Raw genomic sequence first — 24,789 nt, forward strand, 5'->3', positions numbered from 1 at the left:
TAATTTGCCCTCTGCTCTACATACGAATTTTAATCAATTAGTAAAACCGGTATTTGAACACAAATTATCCCAGACCTAGTTCTAATTTGATAACAGCTATAATACATGTATATTAAACGCCAGAGAGAGAGAGAGAGAGAGAGAGAGAGAGAGAGAGAGAGAGAGAGAGAGAGAGAGAGAGAATCAATTTACATAAGAAAACTCCCATTTGCATTTTTGCAAATTTAATACTCCGGGATAACTCAATCAAGTTGATAGTCATCGTGGCGTAGGTCTGATATAATTATCCATCCTGTGCTGTGCCATCAAGGGCCTGAGCGGAATACTATTCATGAAGAAATAACACACCGAGCCGGACCGAAATCACCCCAATCAGAAAATAATAAGGAGCAAAAAGTTGTTCCCCTTCCCGTTCTATAATGCGCAAGAAAACGCGCTCCTAAAACCAGAGATGGGGCTTCTTTCAATAAGCTAAATTGAAGTGAATTATTTTTTTTTTCATTCTCTCTCAACATGAAAGGTCTCGAAGTGAACTCATTATGGTTCAAGTAGTAAATTCTGTGTAAATCTGAATAATTCTACATAATACACGATGGCCCTCTCTCTCTCTCTCTCTCTCTCTCTCTCTCTCTCTCTCTCTCTCTCTCTCTCTCTTTAAGTATAATTTTAAATGTTTTGTAAATAGCATGCTCTCTCTCTCTCTCTCTCTCTCTCTCTCTCTCTCTCTCTCTCTCTCTCTCTCTCTCTCTCCTTGGACTGGTCTCCGCTCCCAATTGATTTTTACGTCGAGAGGAAAATTACAAATAACCACCTTACAACTCCCCAGAGCTCAGAACTTGTCTTGCCATCTCTCCTGTGAGCAATTTTCGACGTAATCCTCCCATCCCAAAGGATCCCCATTACTTTTAAAAACAAGCAGACGAAAAAAAAAAAAAAAATCCCCAGACTGCACGGGATGGTGGCTGTTCATTCATCTCGGCTGCAAAATTCTGGAAATCTCTTCAAGATTCATTTTTTCCATTATTCATATAACCTTTATTATATCCTTCCATCTTTCAGGAGTAGTTGAATCGTACTTTCTTCCAGTTCCCTCACATAACAGTTTGCTTCGTACCCAAGCTACATTAGGACATTAAGCTGCCCATCCCGTCGGCCTCTGTATGTACATTAAAGAAAACTATGAATAGCATGTTAATTATTATTATTATTATTATTATTATTATTATTATTATTATTATTATTATTCATAAAAATTTCATAACAGCATGAGTCACTAAAATGGTGAAGAAATTCACAGCAGTGTAGATGTATGTATATATTTAAGAAATATAACTACATATACATACATACATACGTACATACATATACATATATTTCTAAAATGCCTATTTCCATCTATACTACTGTGGATTCCATTACCACTATATTATTATTATTATTATTATTATTATTATTATTATTATTATTATTATGATTATTATATTATTATTATTATTCATTATTATTATTAATTATTATTAATCATTATTATTATTATTATTATTATTACAACTGCTACATTCGTTACTGTTGGTACTGCTATTATAACTTTATAACCAGAGACACACAAGAAACAATTTGCCAGCTAATCGACTCACGTCCTAAAGACATAAACATTCGCTCCCTGTGACAGACGGAAAGGGGAGCGGGTTTGAAAAATTACATCTCTCTAATCGCCGATAAAACAAAAAGGAATTCCTGTTCATGTATCGTCATGCGGTCGATGACTACCCTAATAAATTCTCTCTCTCTCTCTCTCTCCTCACTCTCCCCCCGCTCCATCTCCTATTCTCAGTCCTCATCTCATATATCTCTCTCTCGACTCTCTCTCTCTCTCTCTCTCTCTCTCTCTCTCTCAAATATACATACAATGCGCCAAAAGTTGATGGTAACTTTCTCTATCATAGGTTTACTTGACAAACTTTCAAGCTCTCTCTCTCTCTCTCTCTCTCTCTCTCTCTTGAAATCAGTTCACATAATATCTGCCAAGTTTTATTATTCAACATTTTATCGTGAAAATATTAATTTTAATTCTCTCTCTCTCTCTCTCTCTCTCTCTCTCTCTCTCTCTCTCTCTCTCTGTTTTCCAGTTTTCATTAACTTCAAATTATTTAACAGAAACCCTGATTATCTCAGCCACTCTCTCTCTCTCTCTCTCTCTCTCTCTCTCTCTCTCTCTCTCTCTCTCTCTCTCTCTCTCTCTCTCTCCAGATCTTAATCCATACCGGGCAATTACCGCCGTATATAATTATAAGTCTTTAGGAAGTTATTGAGGTTAATGCTGTGGTCACCGAGATTGCGATTATGCCATTCCATTTATTTAGGAGGACGGGCGATGGTCCCTCTGCGGTATTCTTGCTTACCGAACGAAATGGCTCTCATCATTTCCTTTTTCTTTCATCTCATTCGTTTTTCAACTTAAGAAAAAAAAATAGATAAAAAAAATTACATTACCATTATGGGTTCGGCCGTTCGTAGCGCTTTAATTTCGCTTGGATGGAAGGAGGGGTGGGGGGGGGGGAGGGAGAGGAGGAAGCAGTGGTACAGAGAGACATTAAAAAAAAAAAGGAAAAAAAAAAGAACTTCGCCGGGCAATCACTCGGCGGTTCCTTTTCATTTCTTTTGGCGGTGCTCTGCCGAGGTCCGCTTCGGGAACGTTCCAAGTAGAGAGGAGCAGCAGCTACCAGCGAAATGTTTAATATACCAATAATTGCCACGGAGGGATAAGTATTATGACATTGATACCAACTCCGGTAGCGATATTTTTCTCAGAGATAAAGGACCGCTTGGCAACTTAATTCCTTCCCAAAGGTGCCCCGGGGCCAGCATGGCAGCAGCCCAGCCAGTTGCTGCAGTCATGAAAACAATCGCCGATTATCTCGTCTCTTCCGAGCGCATCCCGAAACCCCGATGAAAAATACTACCCTAACGATAATCAAATAATTATCAATAACAACAAACCGATTATTCGATGACCGGTGACTCATGAGATTACGGAACCGTCGAGCGAAAAACGCCGACCGATTCGGAAATCGCTCGCTGGCATCTCGCAGCATCAAAATGGTCTGAGAAGTGAGAAGCCGCCCACTAAGCTAGTCGTAGCTTGGCCTCTGTAGTGAGTGAACGTACGCTCTCGTCCTCCTCCCGCCCGGAGAGTGAACTTATCATCTCTTGAGAGATCGAAGGCCCTAATCTTCTCCTCCTCTGTGGTAACTGTGTGGAGTCATCCGGGGCTCTTTGCGACGCCACTCCGCCAGAGGGAAAATGATGGAAGCGACGAGGCACCTGTTCTGGACGCTGTCGGTCCTGGTGGTGGTGGGGACTTCGTCGTGTTTTGCGATGGATATTCAATCCGCGCTCAAAATGGCACAGTGTCGCGCCCACTGCCTGGATAAGGTGAGTTGGGTCTTAAACGGAAAATTCTTAATAAGTTTCAAAACTCCATAAACTAATCAGACGGCGCGGCGCCCGGCGGGGCACGTCCGTAGTAACCTTGATCCTGGAGGCGGCATGGCCCAATACCACGGGCATGGCATTGACCGCAGTGCATCTAATGAATTCAATGCCGATTATAATTGCAGGGGGCCGTAGCTCTGCATTTTTTTTTCTTTTTTCATATTTGAGGTTCAACGACTCTTTCTATTTATTAACTGATCTTTGTAAGCGTCATTGTTACTTGGTTAGGTTACAATCATCTTAGCTGCATCAGGCAATGACTACGGGAGCCGGGTAAATCCGAAATTTACGAAGGAAAGTATTTCCGATCATTTCTGAAATTTCACGAATTAAACTAACAGAAAATGAGTGGGTGGATCCACCTTGAAATAATTATCTACACCTAGGATACTGAAAGATAAAAATTAGGATGCATCGTTTTGCATAAATTAAGGACAGGTCAACCGCAGATACACGCGATTTCATCCTGAATCATCAACTATCATTTACTTCAACAATTTTAAACTTTTATATTAACTTTAAAAAAACGATACAAGTTGAGATATTATATAAGAAATTTCATTTTGAATCACGTTAGATGTAAACTTAAATTCTTAGGTCAGTCGGATTGCCTAAGAGACTTTAACATTACTCAAAAAAATAATGAAAGTGACAGACGAGTTCCTGGTCGTCCTGACAGTAAAAGGAATAAAACCATTAAAATCTTTGAGAATAAAATAGACAAGGAGCCGTTGAACCGGCATATACCAACTCCACTCTGTCTTTTCAACACACTAAATCAAATTTTGTATTGGAAGTGACAGAATGATTGATTGGAGTTTATAACTTTGGTGATCGACGCTGAAAATGCGTAATTTGCTTAAATGATTCACAAGCACACTGAAGCCAAATTTTATTCGTAAATCCATCTGCGGTATTGCCGAACTTATCATATTTCGGATTAAGAGTTTTAAGTGTGGATACGAAAATATTCAAGACGACCCCAATTCCCCATTTTTGTTGTTGTTGACTATATGCCAATCAGTGACTTCAGGAACTTTAGAAAACATCATAAAGTGTGCTGAAGTTCGGGGTTAATGGAATCTCCGGGTTAATGGAATCTCCAATTGCAAACTAAGTTTGAAGTCAGTGTTAGCCCCTTCTTAACCAGTAACTTGTTTTCAATAATCGAAATACACCGGTTACAGCTTAATACAGCTATACAAAAGACTGTCTTTGTCATTAACTGGTTACAGTGCAATACAGAAGGCTAGTAACCGCATATAGTTTTTAATAACCAAACATTCCACATACAAGTTAATGCAATATTTAATAAAACTGATTTGGCATATATTCATAAAGCTATATTGCACAAATTCTTTTTTTCATCTTTTTCCTAAAGAATGTACTTCTTGAGAGAGAGAGAGAGAGAGAGAGAGAGAGAGAGAGAGAGAGAGAGAGAAGAAGGAGAAGGGGGGGAGGGGGGGAGGGGGGGGAGAGAGAGAGAGAGAGAGAAATTTAGTGACGCTCAGTTTGGTTAAACAATATGATCAGTAAATTAATTGAAAATAAAAAGTGAAACAATGCTTCTCGAATCTATTCAGGTTCAACTCACTCCAAACTACCAAAGAAATTTCATGGTTTAAACAATAAAATTTAGTAAACACTAGAATTCGGATTTTCGTGAGTATACATGGGCAACGATGGTACCCATAAATGCAAAGCCGGAAGTTAGGTCAGGTCGGGTCGTTTTGAGTAGTCCTCCTTACTCATCAATGAAAATATATACGCAATTATATCTACATTATTGCTCATCAATAAATATGCTTTAAAATGTATGATTTTCACATTAATTAAGCCATGAAAATCGCTACTAGGCTATGAATGATAATTGTGAATCCAAGTTATGATTTTGACTAATTAGCCTGAAAGGAGTCAATGGGCCTACTCTGTAAACGTAATTTCAGTCAAATCGAAACAGGTAAGATTTTTTTATAGGCTTCCTTGTAGAACATCCTTATTAACAGCTTCAGGATTGACTTTTCATTCGTCCTCTTGTCTGCAATATGCATGTCACGTTACCAAAACAAAAGTCGGCCATGCGTGTACAAGTCGGGAGTGAACACTGGTTACTAATGTTTTTATTTTTATCATGCATATGTTTTGACTTCAATGTATGTCACCAACATAAAAAGAATATCAAACAACCACGTACTCAGATGTTATGTGGAAATATGTTACCGGTACCAGATACGACATAAAAGTGCTTGTATATGTATGTATGTATCATTGACCTGTAAAGTATAGCAAATACGTTTTGATTCGAGTAAATGTCTTTTATAATTGAAAAGGAATTTACGGGAATTTTATATAATGCACTTTCCCCGCCAAAGGAACACATGCTATTAAACCTAATGGAAGCCATGCCATAATTCTACGAGAGATTGATTGATTGATTTTTTTTTTATGTCAGTCTGGATTTGCTTCACACTAGGCTGCCACCGAAATCAAGAGAATGTTTATTGTCGAGTCAACAATTTTGTCACGTCAATTCAGAGAAAGCCATTGAAATAATGATGCAAGCAAAATTCATGAGGCTCATTGCAAAGGGAAATTTTCAATAGATAAATGACATAGATTAATGGTTTACGTACTACTAGGTTTTTCGTGACTGAAATAGATAATACTTTAAAGTGAAAAATATCATGTTAAAGTTGCAAGATTATGAAGGCAACATGACAAAATGGCGAGATTTTCACAAATACAAGTCGTCCAACGTTTTACGACTAAATATGAATGCTGGCTGAAATTTTTAAAATAAGAAACCATATTCAAGTATAATTATTATTTAATTCTTTAAAGAACTTACCACATACAACTTTAAAAAAGTGAAACACAAGGAGTTTTGTATTCTTTACACAAATCCCATATACCAAGTTTTAAAAAAAAATTAGTACCAAGATAGCTGAATTTATTTAGCATAATAGTTATTGTATTTCTGATTATAAGGTACTATTAAAATGCTCCCGTTCATGGAAGTTTTGACACCCCAAAAATAAACTGAAAGGAATTAAGTAACTTAACTTACGCCTAAAAAATAATAGGAATTTTGTTTTAAATTTCAATGGCTTTAAGGTTACAGCGTAGTCCCATATATTATACAATAAATGCAAATAATAATCATGTTTATTAAACTAACACCAAGACCAACATCACAAACAAAGAAAACGGCAGAATTAATAATAATAATAATAATAATAATAATAATAATAATAATAATAAAAATATTAATAATAAAAGTAACAAAAACAATTACTGAATGTAAACAATTCAAAACAGTGATGCAGTGTTTCTAATCCTTCCTTTAGTTTACCGAATAAAACAATAGAAAATGATGATGACCCTGGCATACGGAGACTTTCAATGTTGTCATTGATAATGAACACAATAAAGTACGCCTTATTCAAACTTTTGACCAAAACATTTTAAAATGTTCAATTTCGTAGTTTGTCATTTATACTTACATTTCTGGAAATTAAACAATATATCATTCACTACATGTTGAGGGCTTAATATTTAAATATGTATATTTTTTTTTCCATAACTTCCTTTACCATAATTTCGTATGGATCCCCTTTTACTTGCAAGTGATTCTCTCTCTCTCTCTCACACACACACACACACACACACACACGCGCGCGCAGTGAGCTGAATCATGAAAAAGTAAAAATATTATACCATATGCATGTTATACAATATTTTATATGCCTTTGACTCTTAATACATTTATATTAATATCATCATTATTAACAACGAAGAGGACACTTGAAAGAAAATTATTATTATTATTATTATTATTATTATTATTATATTATTATTATTATTATTATGAGGAGAAATAGGAGCCCTCATACTACAATAATAATAATAATAATAATAATAATAATAATATATAATTTCTCTCTCTCTCTCTCTCTCTCTCTCTCTCTCTCTCTCTCTCTCTCTCTCTCTCTCTCTCTCTCTGAAAATATTTGACATTTGTATGATTCTTAGATGTTCCTCAATGCCCTAGTATTGTCAGATGATATTACTCTACTCTTTAGAGCGCTCGAGCGCGCAAAACACACACACACACTTATTCTTCACACTTTTATGAGAGCTGACACATAATAATAATAATAATAATAATAATAATAATAATAATAATAATAATAATAATAAAATAATAATAATAATAATAATAACAACCCAGAACCCCACACTATAAATACCACCCAGTCGAATTGGAAGACTGTGATAGAGCAAAAAAAAAAAAAAAAAATAATAATAATAATAATAATAATAATAATATACTCTACTTCAGCTCACGGTCAGAGTTTTATAGCAAAAAAGCTTTTAGGTCAAAATGGAAACTCTCCCCTAGACGAACAAATCCAAGTTTATGCTTTTAATGTTTAAAAAGGCAATAAAGAGCTACGGAGGCGTCCCATAATCCATCTTATGAAAACCAGTCCCCGTGTAAAGCTGGATCTCCGTGAAAATAAGTCCATCGAAGTGCAGATTTTTTTTACGCGAGAATTATTTACCCTTAATTTTCATCTCTTGAAACAAAAGCTCTTTTTCCTGAAGAGTTCACCTTTCGATTCGAAAGAGAATCTGCACAAATGGATGTTTCTCCATGAAAATTGTGTCATATTCTTAATACGGTTGAAATTAAATCCCCGCTAACAGTCATACCTGTCGATTCTTATTTAGAGCTCCAGCAAAAGCTTTCTCTAAAACCCCGACTTGTAAATTCCACTGAGCGGGCGGCAAAATTCTCTCGGCGCTCCACCAAACAGGTCAACGTAGGCTCGCATCAGCAACGAATGGGTACCTGCCATCAAAAGAGGGGGGGCTCATGACTTCAAATTAGGTGATGCCAACGGTTAATTGAGTTCCAGTAGATTAGGATTAAGGAGGGATATTATCACGAGTCGTCCAGATTAGATTTCGGCGGTTCTGGAATGCTGCGGATAGATAGATAGATAGAGAGATTCTGCAGGAGAGAGAGAGAGACTATTCTGGTAGAGACTCCGTCCTTCTGTCGCCTCATCAGCAGGTCCCCTCAGCGGGTTTTGAAAAGGAGCTCGTTTCGGCCATCAGGCCGGTCGGTAACCTCGTTATCCGAGATTATTACAGGTGTAAATTAAGGGCAGTCGCTGGCAAAATCGCCTTAGAAATTACCCCGTAGGCGACTGCGCTTCGATACACCTCCAAACCTCAAAAGAAATATTCTTGAGCTTTGCTCTGCTGAAAATCTTCGACCCAAAATTTCTCTTCGGGGAAGCTCCTCAAAAGCCTCATTTTCTCTGCCAAAAGGTTTTAAGCCTGACTTATTATCGTGCCTGTCTTACTACTTAACCCATATTTACCGAGATATCGCTGCAGTATACTATGCTCCCACTCACGGCTTGATGACGGGAGATGCTTGCATTATCGCTTCTCAGTTTCAAAAGACACGTTGTCCAACGAGATCATACAGAGAGAGAGAGAGAGAGAGAGAGAGAGAGAGAGAGAGAGAGAGAGAGAGAGAGAGAGCATATTTAACCTTAAGAGATGTAACAGTATGACATCACACCTGCTCTGAGAGAGAAAGTCGTATTTTTCAAGACCACGTTAATATATTGTCGCAAGTGAGAGAGAGAGAGAGAGAAGAGAGAGAGAGAGAGGAGAGAGAGAAGAAGAATGGAAACATGTATGTTCCAACAAGGAGTCACTGCTACCAACACCCATGCCTACTTAGCAATGAAACGACCAGTTTCTTTTACCTGTACAGACGCCTTTAATCACTGCTAAAAGGCCCAATGCTGTCAATGTCACCTATTCAGCGCATTCATCGCATCCAATGCCCACCTCCCTCATCCCCCCAACACAACCCCCGCCCCCTCTCTCTCTCTCTCCTCCCTCCATGCCCTGTAAAGGCACCACTGGTTTTGAATGGTCCCAGTCAAGGTTTGGGGACAGGGGCTTTAAGAACACGGCGTAGAGGGACTTGTTATGGCTGTGGAGGGGTGAGGAGGAGGAGGTGGAGGGGAAGGAGGAGGAGGGTATTTGGAGGCTAAACGGTCACAGAAGCAGTTGAAGCAGAAAGAAAATTCTATGAAGAAAAAAAAAGTGTCGTATACTTTTTCTTTCTCAACCTTCAATACTATTTTTTTTTTTTTTTTTTCAACTTTTAAATGACGCCACTGAAGCTCAAAATCGCATCAGGTGATGTGATCGCATCTATGCAGCCCTGGGTATTTAGAAACACCTCCTTAGGATGTGTCACTGAGAGAGAGAGAGAGAGAGAGAGAGAGAGAGTGGGGGTCCTTTTGAAAGGTGGGACCCGTGCATTGTGCCAATGTCATCAGTCACACGGGGCGAGGACCTCCAGTTGTCTGCAGCAGACAGTTTAGGTCTCCCGGAGGAGCCTTTGAAAATCATACCCCGGAACGGAGACTGTTCAACGTCTGGATTAAAAAGAAGTTCGTTCTCTCTCTCTCTCTCTCACCGATCAGAGCTAAATGTTTCAGACTTGAATCTCTTGAGATAACACGGATTTCAAAACAACATTTCTCTCTCTCTCTCTCTAAAATAACTCATGTTTAAAACGTATATGCGTTGGCCAATGGTTTGGGAACTATATATGTTTCCCCATCATCAATAATAATTCTTTAATGATCATAGCTATATAATAATCTTTATTCATATAAATTTTTCAAATGTTAATGCTGTGAAGACGGCCTTAATGACGATCGCTTAGAATTTCGTTGTATGCGAAATAATTTTTTTAATGCTTCAATACATTACCACCCATAACCTGATCTATTTATCGTACTTGACATTCTAATAGAGACTGAAATTGCATATCTAATGATTCACACTAAGCCATCTCATTATAGTTATTGCTATTATTATCATTTTAATTATTGTTGTTGCTTTACCGTGATCAAATGTAGTGTATTACTCTGCAAGTACAACATTGAAACATCAATAACAAATTGAGGTTATAGACCAACATGTCTGAAAACCTAATCTTACGACTACAAGGATCCAAACAACAACAACAATATTAATAATAATAATAATTAATAATAATATAATAACCTAATAATAATAATAATAATATGATAATAATAATAATAAGAATAATAAAATAATAATAATAATAAAAATAATAATAATATGATAATAATAATAAAATAATAATAATAACTACTGCTGTTTCGACCCGGCGAAGTTATTATATTTGAATTATCGTTCATTGAATAATAAAAGGCATTGACTTGTGTTTCTCTGTAGCCACAACTTTAAGTTGAATAATAATAATAATAATAATAATAATAATAATAATAATAATAATAATAATAATAATAATAATAATAATAATAATAACTCCTGTATCAACAATATGACGTTTATTACCTTTAGAAATCATCAATAGCTCATTGGGAAATAAAAAGGCAATGACTGGAATTCATCTGTAGCCACAACTTTAAGGTCAATGCTTATTAAAATAAAAAATAAAAATAAAAATAAAATAATAATAATAATAATAATAATAATAATAATAATAATAATAATAATAATAATCTTTGATATGTACGCATCAAATAAAACGACATTGCCAACCAACAGTTGAAAATACCAGACACCTTTATAACAAATAAATCATGTCATCTTTCCCATATTCCCTTTTCATATGTCTGCCAGAGATTTACGTTCTTTTCATTTACTGTGTGTGGTAACCATGAAGGGAGGAGGAAATTTTCTTTAAACCGATTGATAATTCAATATACTTCATTGCTATATCTAATTATCTGGTAGCGGTCAGAGAATTCGCTGAAACGTTTGTATATCAAGTTCTTACTAAACATATCTCAGTTCTTGTCCATTATAGTAATATAAAACACATACACGAATGTATACATATATATTATATCTATATATATATATCTATATCTATATATAGATATTTATATATAGAGATATAGATATATATATATATATATATTTATATATTTATATACACATATTTATGATATATACTATATATTATATATATAAATTCTTCTGTTAAAACAGGATACGTCTCAAGTATAAAAGGCCCATTAAAACACTGGTTTAAAGCTAAGGACTATATATACCATTCATATATATATATATATATATATATATATATATATATAATATAGATTATAGATATATAATATACATATGTATATATATATAATATACTATATGATAATATACATATATGTATATATATGTATATATATATATATATACATATATATATATATATATATACTATATATATATATATATATATATAATATATATATATTCAGGGTCCCCTTTACTCTTCCGCACTCTACCCCAGAGAAATTCCCTCCTCCTCATTTCCAACAAAGTGGTATGCTTTCTACTTAAACGGGGGTAGAAGTTCCCCCAGCGGCTAGATCTCTCGAGCACTTGGTGTTGCGTGTAACGGCAGAGAAGGGCTTTCCCCAAGATACCTGAAATAGTTTCCTTTGGCTCTACGAGTCGCCGCGATTGCATTTTTCCCGCCACTCCTACAGGGATTATCATCGTGTTACACTTTGTAGCCGTCACTCGGGGAGCCGAGGAATTAGAAACCGCTCTATAAAGCTTAAGAGTTGTGGCCCCGAGATGTTTGAAGGGAGATGCTGCTGTTGGGAGATTTTCAACTTGAAACGGAAGCCTTCCTAGACAACTTTAAAAATGGCTCACATTATCCACGATACTCGAAACTTTTTTTTTTTCTATTTTTTTTTTCAGGGTGTCAGACTTTCTAATCCGGAATTAGGTACAGATCTGTAACCTCCAGCTGTTTATAGGGAGAAGCTGTTGAAAGTCATTTAAACGCAACTATTGTCACATGCCTATAAATCACCTCCATTGTCCGGGTATTAAGAGAACGTCTCTATTTCGCACCGGACTTTCTAATCCCTTCTTGCCTCTCGCTGCGAGAGAAAAAAAAAAACACATACCTGAATTCCATAACTAAATCTTTTGCAACTATTTCACCGTCCTTAGTGAAATCCATTGACATTCATACACGCAAACTCACTGCATGAAAACAGGCTCTGAAATCCTCCTTGGCCCACTGGGGAAATGCATGCTATTCGAAGTTAGAGGGTCACCCTCTACTACTACAGGTAAAACAGGAGGGGTTGGGTGCGGGAAAGGGGAGTGTGGGAGGTGGCCACTGGCATACTCACCTTAGGGCATACCTTCAGCGGGGCATACCTTAACCCACTCCCATTAATTTTCGCCACACTGCTATGCTAACCACCCAACACCCCCCCCCTTCACAATCCCCTCTGGTCACCTCTAGTCCATACCTTAAACCTTTTACTTCCAAGGTTTACTTCACCCCTTGCTTCTGCATCTTCTCTGTGGACAGCCCCTGCGAGCAAGAGAGAGCTTCTGGAGGCCTGGTCTCGTCTCTCAAAGAGATCCTGCTTGTTGTTAAGATTTCGCCCTGAATGCCATTCTATCAAACCATCCCTATTTTTATTTCTTATTAATAATTTAATTTTCAAATTTATATCATTTCGTTATTTATTTATTTGTTGTTAAGAATTCGCCCTGAATGCCATGCTATCACACCATGTCTACTTTCATTTTTAATAATAATTTATTTCTTTAATTTAATTATTTCCTCATTTGTTTATTTGTAACCGACGGTGTAGCTTATTTTGAACTTTAGTTCATTTTTAACAACTGTTATGTCAGTTAATTCGTAACGGTATTTCAGTTTTTAAATTCTTTTTAAGAACATTTTTTTTTATTTTAAAGTTTTCTTCAGACAATTTCTTTAACAACTATTTTTCGATTCTTTTTATTGGCACTGGCTGTTTATGTTTATTTCTCATCTTTACGTTTTTTTTTTTTTTTTTACTTTTTCATTTGCTTCTTTGTAACTGACTAGAAGTATTCAGTTCTCATATTTGGATTATTTTTTGACAAATCATTTTGTTTGATACTATATTTACATAGACCATTCTAGAGTTGAGTGTCATGGTTGATTTAGATTATTACTTTTTTCAGTTACTGACATTAAGTTAATTCATTTTTTTATTTTCATAAATAGTTCTTTCTATTTTCTACTTTCAATATGGGTGTTACCTTCAAGTGCAAGAATGAATTGACTTGGGTGTGCTCCACAAAAATATACATGAGTTTGAATAATCATAAAAAAAATAAATCATCATCCACAGACTGAAGTACCAGGAACACCTTGTTGCATTGCAGAATTTGTTTTTACACTGAACAAGGCAAGGAATGTATCTACCTTGTATTTTATGCCTGGAAATACTGCAGCAATATTTATATTATATAATGGATATCAATAACCGCAGGAAAGGCATATTATTTAATGTGTAAATTAGCCTTCAAATTACGAACATCACGCGAACAAGAGTGGCCCAAGTTAATACATAATTACCGTCTTTATCAGACCTTTCTCTTTGTCCAGTGAAAATATGAGCGGTAATTTTCGACGGAAGAAATACCCACTTAAGAATAGACAAGAGCCAATAATGGAGTATGAAATAATTCTCATTTTTAACTTCATACTCTCCTCCTAACGAAGTGTTATTTATTTCTTGGATGTTACAATGTAATAATACTATTTACATCCTAGGATGAATTTAACAGTTTCCCTTTGATGTGAGCACGTCGGTTACCTGGAAAGGGTTTGTGCCAAACTTTTGTTATGCCTGCAAGAAAACGACAAACAGGAAATGCAAAGTTTTCCATACAAGGAAGATAACGATAAATAAGGAATGTTAGGTCTTGTCCTGCCTACACAGAACCAATGACACGTGCTTGAAAGAAAAGAAATAAAATCTTGAATGAAAAGAAATAAAAGCTAAATTTAATTCATACCAAAATCGAAATTAAAAATTTTGAAATGACAAGTTCGTGTCATACAGGTAACAAGTGACTCATAATAAATACTGAGTGTGCCATACCTACAAAAAAAAAAAATTAAAAATGCCATATTTGTGTCGTATCTGCATGACGAGGACCCATTAGAAATCCACACCTGACCTGGACTTCTGACACGTGAAGAGTGCCGAAGTATCGGTATGGGATAAAAAGATCCCATTACTTGTAGTAGTAAGCAACTCTTGGTAATGGTATAGTTGCATATATCAGAATGACTTACGAAACAGTCATACTGAAGCTAAGGATGTTATCAGATTCCGCAGAATGAATCTCTGGAGTATTTGGCGACAACTTGAAAGAATATGGGATTGCATCAATTCCATGAGACTGTTTTATCAGTCGTCAAAAGTAATGTGGCTGGAATTTTAAGGAGGTGTTTAGAATATAGCCACGTTTTATGGAAAGTATTAAACGCCTATGATCCTGTAAGGTGTACTAAGCGTCAGTTTGGAAGTGATTAAATTTCTTTAATTAATAGGTTGTGTGCCCCTTAGTTAAAATACAATGTAATCTTTCGAAATTTGCGAAGCCCAAATTGGAAGAGCAGAACCTGATCCTTTGGCATTTTTCAAGCACTTATTTCATGTACAAATTGAGCCTTTGGAAACTGCAAAGAATTCGAGTTCGAAAAAGCTAATCTGCTTGCTATCAAACAATAGATAGGAATATGTCCTGATTCTCTGGAACGTGCGTAATGCAAATTTATTATATTCTGAGACTTGGCACTTGCTACACGTCTATTTGGAGTTATAAATTCCATCAGAATCTACAAAAGGGACCATGTGAAATCCGATTTGATTATTTGGAATTTGTCAAATTACCAATACGTAAAAATAATTTGAACATTGGAAACCTCCTTAAAGTTCACTTGTAATTATCAGATCCATTGCACTGTGCTAAGTGGTATAACCTTATTCAGACGCAGCACAAGAGAGGTGTCATCCACCCCTTACTCGTCCCTCATTACCAATAATAAGACAAATACTGATGACATGCCTCTACACCGTGAGAACCAAACACGGCCTCCACACGATTATTTATAGTCAAATGCCCACACCTTTCTTGTTTCCTCTTATATTCTAGCCCCCCCCCCCCCCCCCGGCCCCATTGTCGAACACCCCCGTCCCAACTCCGCAATCCCACACAAACACGTTACCCCATACATAAATGGTACCCTACTACACACTTTCCATGATGTAAATGGTCATTGCCTTCAGGTATAATCACAACTTTGCGCCAAGGGAAAAAAAAAAAAAGTTCCAGACGTATTTTAATTTTGTCTGTTGTTTGCTAAAGCCTTATTTCATATTGCAAGTGCTTTTTTTTCATAATTGCTCTAGTGAAACCATAGCTTAAGCAAAAAAAAAAAAAAATACATAGTGATACTGGAATTGTTCTGTATTTTCAAAAACATTTTTATAAAGCCTATCTAGACTTCTCAGTCTTGGATCGAAGTAGGACTCGCTTTGGTTTGCATTTTTAACCTAATAAAACCAAGTGGCAGCAAAATATACTTGATTTCAGCAAAGCCTTCAAATACTATAAAAAAATTAAAAGATATATATATATATATATATATATATAATATATATATATATATGACAAAGTACTCCACAAAAAGAGTGGCAGAGGTGACAGCACATACCTTTTGGTATTGGTTTTTTTACAATGTTCTTCCCAAATCGATTTTCTATTTCTTTTCTTTTTTTCTTTACTGAACAAGACAAAAGCCAGCCCCATCATTGTGTCCCTCGTAGGGCTAACCCACGGACGACTCTCGAAGGGCGTAGAAAATCGGACTAATTATTGTTTCTGGTGTGGCCCTCTTTAATTCGGGTGTCCCACACGTCGCAACTGACAGAAGCTTCTGGGAGCTGCCGTTGGCTTTCCCTTATTGCGGGTCTTATTTTTTTTATAATATGAATAGAAAAAAATTCATGCTAGTATGAAAAGTACAGTCTTTGTAGCAAGACAGTGGTCTGTTTGCATTGCTCTAAACGTACAAATTCGTATTGCAGATGTTGAATAATTGAAACTAAAAATCAGATGAGATGGTCACTATATATTCCTTAAATTTTGATGTGATCTACCCATGCCATGCTATGAATTCTAACATCTTTCCAATGTACAAACGTGTTGAATCAAATTCATTTGAAATTAATAAGAACCCAAGCAAACCTCGTTAAGTCATTGTAAGAAAAGAGCGTAGGATGCAGCGAGATATGAAGTCTGTCGGAACGTTGAAACATAATCTTGAATAATTTACGCAAACCTTGTTTTGCATAGGAGAGAAATAGTCAACTGAAAAAAAAAGGCAGAAATGAGGGGATTGTTTATGAGACTTCGGAAACACTTCTAGCAGCCGTTGGCACCGTACGTGTTTTCAAAAACAACCACGATTGCCTTTGTGGTAACCACAGAGGGACCTTCAATGGGAGGGCTTCTACAAAAAGAGGAGAGAGACAAGACAGACCTGACTCGTCATGACTTCCTTCAAGGCGAGAGAACACTAGCGGCCCTTCCTTCCCCATCCCTTCTCAAAAGGGCCATTTACCTCTTATAAAACAGATGCCTGGCTATCAACGAAACAATGGATTCTACGGTCGGTGACGTAAAACTTTTATTAGCATGTCGAGCCTCGTATTATTGCGAGATTTGTGGTCGAAAGCTTATCCCCCTTCGGGACGTCGGCGCTGCGTTCCCTCTTGTTTTTTTTTTTCCTTTTTTTTTTCTTTATATGTTTTTCGCTCTTTTGCTCCCAATTAAGAAGATGGTGCCATGCGGCCTAGGATGCTGTATGCGCCCATTTTGGAAAAGGAGGGGCTTCTGTTTTTATGCTTTATAAGGTTCATCTGCCCCTGTCCTATCTGATAGAGGATTCATTCTTTGTTTTGATGTTTTTGGAAAGGGGCTACTGCTGCCGGTATGAATTGATTCTAGTAAAAAATGGAAAAAGTATCCGAGTCAAGACAGACGCTTCATAAAAATTCCCCCCATCCCCATCCCGTCAGCATCTCGTTACCAATCCGGTGTGTTTATGCACGGTGGATGTTTTGTAGAGGAATCTTTCTCCTGGCCCTTGTCCTCATTAAGGTACGGAAAGAGAAGCCCCGTAAAGTTCTTTCATCGCCCCAGAAGTCGTTAATTCGGAGTCTTTGAGAAAGGAGCAGCCTCCTCCTTCATACTCCGGAGCAGCCCCCAAAAGGCGCCTTTACCTGGCTCTCTCTCTCTCTCTCTCTCTCTACCTGGCAGTGACTTTCAGTCGTAAACAACGTCTGAGCTGCTTTGTGCCCGGTCGAATTACTGTCAGAATATAAATGACGAAACCATCATCCCTTGAACGCTAATACCCTGGTTACCGTCGCACCCGAAAGTGACACGTGAATAGCGACTCCCCTCGGTTGAACGGGATCTAATCCTTAGTCATGCGAATTCCAAAGGTGGTGGATTCCGTTGACTCCTTTCGGTGTTTTGATACCTTGGAAGACTTGAATGCCCAGTGGATAACAGAATGTTGTGTACGAATCTTCCAAGAAACAAAAAACATCAGGGTTCAAACACTTTACCAACATTAAAGAAAAAAATAGTATTAGATAACTTTGTTCAAATTTGCAAGAAATTCAAACAAAAACAGAAAAAAAGATGCTAAGAATACAATCTGATGTTTTTCAGAAATGACTTATCAATGAACAACCATGAAATATCGTGCTGCTTTGTGAATACAAATCTTATTTACATATCAATGAGTTGCGTAAACATGTTATGAAAAGTAACACCTACCTTTTTATATATAAAACGGAAGCTTCTTCATAGTACTGAATTACTATTATCATTAATATTTCTGTAAATAATTAAAAAGATATTTATAGTCTGATTAATTATAGCCAGTTTTAAACGGGTGAAAGTTCTATCTGGTTCTTCTATCTGAAAGATATTCTTACCTCATAGTTTACTGGTCTTATTTATCTTAACTGACATTTTTTTTTCTTCTCTTTTACGGTTTATTTATTCGATACTGGGGTTCTTTCCTTATTTGGGCCTTTGGGCGTTTACCATTCTGTTTCAAATAAAGCTACAGCTGGCTAGTAGCAGCAGCAATAATAATAATAATAATTTTTAATAATAATAATAATAATAATAAAATAATAACCAATCAATAATAATAATAATAATAAGAATAATAATAATAATAATAATAATAATAATAATAACAATAATAATAAATAATAATAAATAATATAATAATAATAATAATAATAATAATAATAATTTCATATTCCTACAGGGCACATTCAATTCTTTGAACACTTGCTTAGCAAATAAATGGCAGTTTTGGGTCATGAAGTTGAACACATCCTGATGACAAACTGTATTTAAGCCCAAAATATTTGGCGATTTGTTTCTTGACATATCTGCCGTTAATCTCCTTAAACAGAAATCTTCTCATCTCACGAATCTCATAGTAACAATCAAACCTGACTTAAACTCGCCCTCAAACTTGTCATCAATACAGTAAAAATAAAAATCGTCAACACAACATCTTTAGTGGTATGAACGCTCAAAGTAGACTCAATAAAATCAAATAACTTTTGAATATACGAACATGAATTGCTTCCCCAGTGTAACGAATTACAATGAGTTTTATAAAGTTATGAATAAAAAAAGTTTTTTTAATCTTCTCCTCAAGCTTCTCTGTTATACCTAAATCCTCCTCTTCGCATTTCAGATATTCCTTTTTCCCCTTTGCTATCTGGCATTCACGATCTTCCTTTACCGGTGCTGCTCCCTATTATAATCAAGTTCCTCTTTATCTTACGCTTACCACTCCTATAACTCCAGACCCGATTCCTGCTACTCCTATCAGATTCCTTTTCCATACAAGACTGTGAATGTTCTCTTCCCTAGCTGATAGTTTTATTCTACCCCACCAGACCCAAGCCCTCTCTCGTCCACCCATGGCCTTTCCCTTCTCTTCCTCTTCCTCTTCCACTTCCACCTCCTCCTCCCTCCCCCCCTCCCCTTCCTCCTCCAGTCTGATCACCCCATGAACGATGATCGTAATTGATAAAACAAGCAGCGATCGATTAATTTGAAGATCAATGAACGACGCCAACCGATACAACTGTCCGGCCGCGTGACGGATCGCCGGCCAGAACAATGAGACGACGTAACATCGGGCTCAGTCTGAAACCATCTACTGCGTCCGTCGTCATGTTAGAAAACAAATAATCACAATAACAAAAGATATAGTTGGAAGGAGGGGGTCGGTTGGAGGGAGGGAGGGGCACTAGCTGGTGGGTGAAAAGTGGGTGGATGGGGTGGGGGCAGCCAGAGAAGGATCGGAGGGGGAAAGCAGCGATATTGGAGGCAGCGATGAAGGTTTAAAAGTGGGGTATCTATGAGAGGGGAGGGCTTGAAATAGTTACTAGTGTCGGGGGGATTGGCACTGGGAGGGGGAGAGGGGAATGGGATGGTCAAAGGGAGCTAGTTGTGTTTACAGAGCAGGCAGAGGTGGAGAGAAAAGAGAAACAAGAGGAAAACACGAACGATATTGAGATACGGAGCGATAACTCTCGGAACGATAAGATCAATCTGCCACTGGAAGCAATAGGGCTGAGCATTACAATTGCGCGGATAAAAGGGAGAGAGAGAGAACGTTTGTTATCTTTTTAACATCAATCTGTCAAGAGGAGAAAGAAGGTTGAGGTCTGACTGTGTGTGTGTGTGTGTGTGTGTGTGTGTGTAGACAGAGAGAGAGAGAGAATGTGTTGGTTTTGTAACCATAATCTGTCACTACGAGCAATAATACAGCTGGGCATTTCATTAATGTGTAGCATCTGTATGTGTGTGTGTGCGCGTGGAGAGAGAGAGAGAGAGAGAGAGAGAGAGAGAGAGAGAGAGAGAGAGCGTGTTCTCATTGCATATAGTTAACATAAACACATTCAACAATAGACTCCCCCCTTTTAAAACGCTATCTTAACGGTATATGGGCCATGCCTTCCCTATTCGCCAGGGCTATTGATGCCGTTGGGATTGAGTTTAAAGAGCAGCGCTGATCACGATTTCCGAATTGCTCTAGGCATCCCTCTGGTTAAGGGATGGGCGTAGGTACGAGAGAGAGAGAGAGAGAGAGAGAGCTGAAATGGAAGAGAAAGAAGGAAGAGTGTTTGACGAAGAGGACGGAGGACAACGGACAGGACTTGCAATGAGCGTAAAAAGACGATCAGGAGGAGGCATTATTTATAGAATATCAGGCCATAATAACTGCGAAACGTAAGGAGCCAACTTCTAGAACACGACGCAGTCTCCCTTTGATGGTCTAGAAATTAGGCAGTGAGGGAACTGGTAGGTTTAAAAGCACGGAGGAGGAGATTAGGCAGTGAGGAAACTGGTAGGTTTAAAAGCACGGAGGAGGAGAAACTACCGCTTTTTGTAACAGGAGCGTTACTATATTCTTGTGGGGAATGTTAGTATGAGCTGCAAATCGCCTTAAACTCATTTAAAAACTCTTGATTATCATAAGCCGGTGAAATAATTTATAGTAATGCAATTATGAATGGGTACTTGATGTCTACAGCAGAAATGTTCATGATTTCTATAGAGCGTAAAAAAAATATGTCGATAAAAACGGCAAAACACAAATGATCAAATCAGAAATATCCCTAAAGTAATTAATTCTGAAACCTTTAAAACGACAAAATCTCAAGGTTACAATACCTTCTAGATGTAAAAATGAGGTTATGAATTACAGCCACAAACGAAAGATAGTGATTTCAGTTCATAATTGCTCATATGGGTATAATATTTTTTGACCTAAATTTAATCAAGGAATAAATTTCCTTTATATAAAAATAATTAAAATATATATATATATACATATATATATATATATATATATATATATATACATAAACATACATACACACACACACACACACACACACACACACACACACACATATATATAGTATATATATATATATATATATATATATATATATATATATATTCTAGATTTCCTTTGTGTTCAAATAACATCGAAAGATTAATACCTTCCACATCTGAAACTAATCCATAAAGGACACGGCGAGGTATTTTCAGACATAAAATAACGGAAAAGAAATATTCAAGGTATTTTCAGACATAAAATAACGTAACGAAATATTCTGACTCTACTCGGGAGAAAATATTTCTGAGAAATCAAATCGCCATGTCTTTTCTGTCAGGACATCCAAACCGTCATGTCTCTGCTCTTTTTATGACTTACTCTTCCCTTGGTTTACTGTCCTTGGTGCAGATGGCCGGCTGCGATAAGGACGGTGGTCTATTGACTCCTGAAGGAGGTATATTTTTCCCTGCCGGAGACGACGTCGACATAAATCACTAAGAATGAGACGTTTCATGTGCCTCCAAGTGACACTTTTCATTTTATGGGAACCTCGCTTTCTTGATCAACAATTCAGTTGGCACACGACTCTTAAAGGACAACGCTAACACTAGGGTTAAATGTCTTTTTCTTTTTCTCTCTATTGTGAGCTTGACTAGTTTTGTAAACGCGAGTTTTCGAACTTAGCATTCATCACTGCAGGAATGTAGTACTTGTCGGAGGTCAAGCGAGGTTGGTTGTATGTTCATTTTACACACGGGACAATTAATATATATGTTACGTCTATTTTCTTATAAAAATGTAATTTTCTGATAGTTATGTACGTTTATGTAGCAAGCCAGGTACAACTATGAGTGTGTTTTTGTTCTCTTTTAAGGTTACATCTGTGTGAGGCAAAGAATGGTCACGATTATACTGTGATTTATGCAACAAAACTGTAACTGTAACTCGTTCTGTTGGAGTTGTACCATAAGGTTTTAACATGAACTATCAAGAGATTTCAACTCCGACCAGATACAAATCTGCAGCGTTAAAATTTCGTAAATTCATAAAGACGCTGATATTTACGCAAGAACGCTAGGGTTAAATGTCTTCTTTTTCTCGCTATCGCGAGCTTGACTAACTGTGCAAATGCGAGTTTTCAAACTAAGCAGTCATAGCTGAAGGAATGGACTTATCTGGTCAAGCGAGTTTGTACTTTTATATCAAACAAAAGGCAAAATTAATAACTATTATATATATTTTCTTACAGATATATATTTTTCTGATGTCAAACGTCTACGTAAGTTTATGTAGCAGGCCAAATACAATTAGAATTGTGTTTTTAATTAGGATTGTAATTTCTTGTCTTTTAAGGGCTTATTTGTCTAAGGTCAAGAATGCTCATGGATATATTGTGCTTTACGTTACAGAACTATACCGTTTCATTTTACTGGGGTTGTATCATACACTCAGGGAATTTCAACGCTGACCAGATACATATCTGCCATGTTAAAGTTTCACAAATTTATAAATACGCTGATTTTACGCAATAGCTTTCACGGCAGCAATATTTCTGACATTCACAGGAGCACAATACTTCATTTAATTACAGAATATCAATTTCACTGAAAATAAAACAATTAACATTGAAAAGCCTTTTTTTTAAAGTTCGAAATTTCTATGTCCTGAGTGTAAATCAGTTTTATTTACAAACATTGTGCCATTAGTTGCAACGCCAATGATCACTTGCCCACATAAAATCTTGAGATTTCGAGCTAAACTTAACGAAGTGAAATCGGTCTTTCAACGATTATTTTATTTTCAAGTCTTATCAAAGAGAATCTCTAAAGCAGATTCTTCGAAATGAAAGAAGACTACCGAGTCCTAAGATAACCTTCGAGATTTAAGCTGTAATGCAGTTGAGTAAATCTAATGTAAATTTTGCAAAAGAAATAAAAATATATTCCAAGAGATGGACGGGAATTTGACGAAATATTGTCTCTCTACACAGCAAAGGCAGAAACATGAATATTCGGCATAGGAGTGTTTAGCCTAATAATATTACTAATATTTTATACGCCCAGAAATAATTATTTTCTGTATTAAAATAAATTTCACAATATTTAGAGAGAACTTCGAAATCCAGCTTAGTCTGACAATGAGAGATGAGTTATAGCATTTAAACCCTTTGTGCAAAACTTTTAATTTATTTTCGCTTAATAATGTTATGTCGATCAAGAGAACAATCAAATCAATTTTGAGTCGTAATTTCACAGATTATATAAATAAATAATTCAAAACACCAACATTCCAAGTTCGGCAGAAAGATTAGAAACTTTGCTATAAAACAAATATCTATCCCAAGAATCAATCTATTGGATTTACATACGAATTTGGCTTATGTAGAGGAACTCTCCAATTATGAACAGAACCAAAGAATGAAATCAATACGATCTACGCACGATTTTGAGTAGCTACGTAAGAATCTTAGAATCTTTCAAACTTTGGCCATAGAATACTGAATACGATTCATCCATCCTCAAGACACGTAAAGGTACCTCAAAACCATTAACGATTAGAGACGATTTCGCAGCCAGCCTCGGAATCATTAACGACTGCGCATTCAGCGGGAGTTCCAAACCAGCTGGCCCGGGCTTAGGCTTAATGGATTTCGATAATGCCAGTTCCGCATCAGCTAGCACCGGCTTAGGCTTAATGGTGTTCGGGTTTATTTGGTCTCCATTGTCGCCGGGCTTATCGGCCGTGTTACTCAAACCTGGAAACTTTGTCCGTGTCAACAATGAAAAGGGAGTTTGCCCTGAAAACAAGTACGGAATTTTTTTTTCTTTTTTTTTTATTCTAGTTGTGTTTGTGTATCCGTATGTCTTATCTGTTTTCGCGTGTGCGTGTTTTGTTCACGGTGTCTTTTTCACTTTAGCGGTCATTAAATGGTAAAGGCTTTTAACTTTTCTTTTTCTTTTTTTTGGCTATCATTAACTTGTGTTCGTATATATGCGGTTGCTGATACTTTCGTATGCATGCCTGTCTTATTGTCCATGTTTATGAATGTATGACTGTGTATCAAGAAGGCCTTTTGTCCTAAGCTGTCGTATGTTTATAAGTTCGTTTTGTGTTAGTGCTCGTGTACGTTAAGAAGGCTTCGGTGTGTGAACCCTGAATACAACCCTCACTTTTCTTATAAAGGCTGAGAGAGTAAGATGATAACACCCGCAACTGGATACAAATGGGAAGGGAAGAGACGATGAAACCGATGTAAAGTATTATAGAAGAGTACAGGAAAGACTAATCTGCACAAATTATATTCTTTCATTTACGTCATTCAACGAGGACTTGAAAAGGGTGTTCCAGATCTGATGTATCGCATTCTGTATGTTCAATTTTGAATTCGTAGTCACCCATCCATCACTTAAGAGATTCTGAAG

At 36.6% G+C, this 24,789-nt stretch overlaps 1 protein-coding gene across 1 annotated transcript in view; it reads left to right on the forward strand.

Annotated features, from left to right (window-relative positions):
• The first annotated feature begins 3,115 nt into the window (after positions 1-3,115).
• Positions 3,116-24,789, forward strand: part of LOC135203099 (uncharacterized) — a 46,700-nt gene continuing 25,026 nt past the window's right edge. Inside the window, exon 1 of the mRNA XM_064232722.1 lies at positions 3,116-3,435. Coding sequence (XP_064088792.1) covers positions 3,304-3,435 — 132 coding nt within the window. The 5' untranslated portion in view covers positions 3,116-3,303. The remainder of the gene's footprint in view (positions 3,436-24,789) is intronic.

This window comes from Macrobrachium nipponense, chromosome 33 (genome assembly GCF_015104395.2).
Source record: "Macrobrachium nipponense isolate FS-2020 chromosome 33, ASM1510439v2, whole genome shotgun sequence".
NCBI classification, from domain to species: domain Eukaryota; kingdom Metazoa; phylum Arthropoda; class Malacostraca; order Decapoda; family Palaemonidae; genus Macrobrachium; species Macrobrachium nipponense.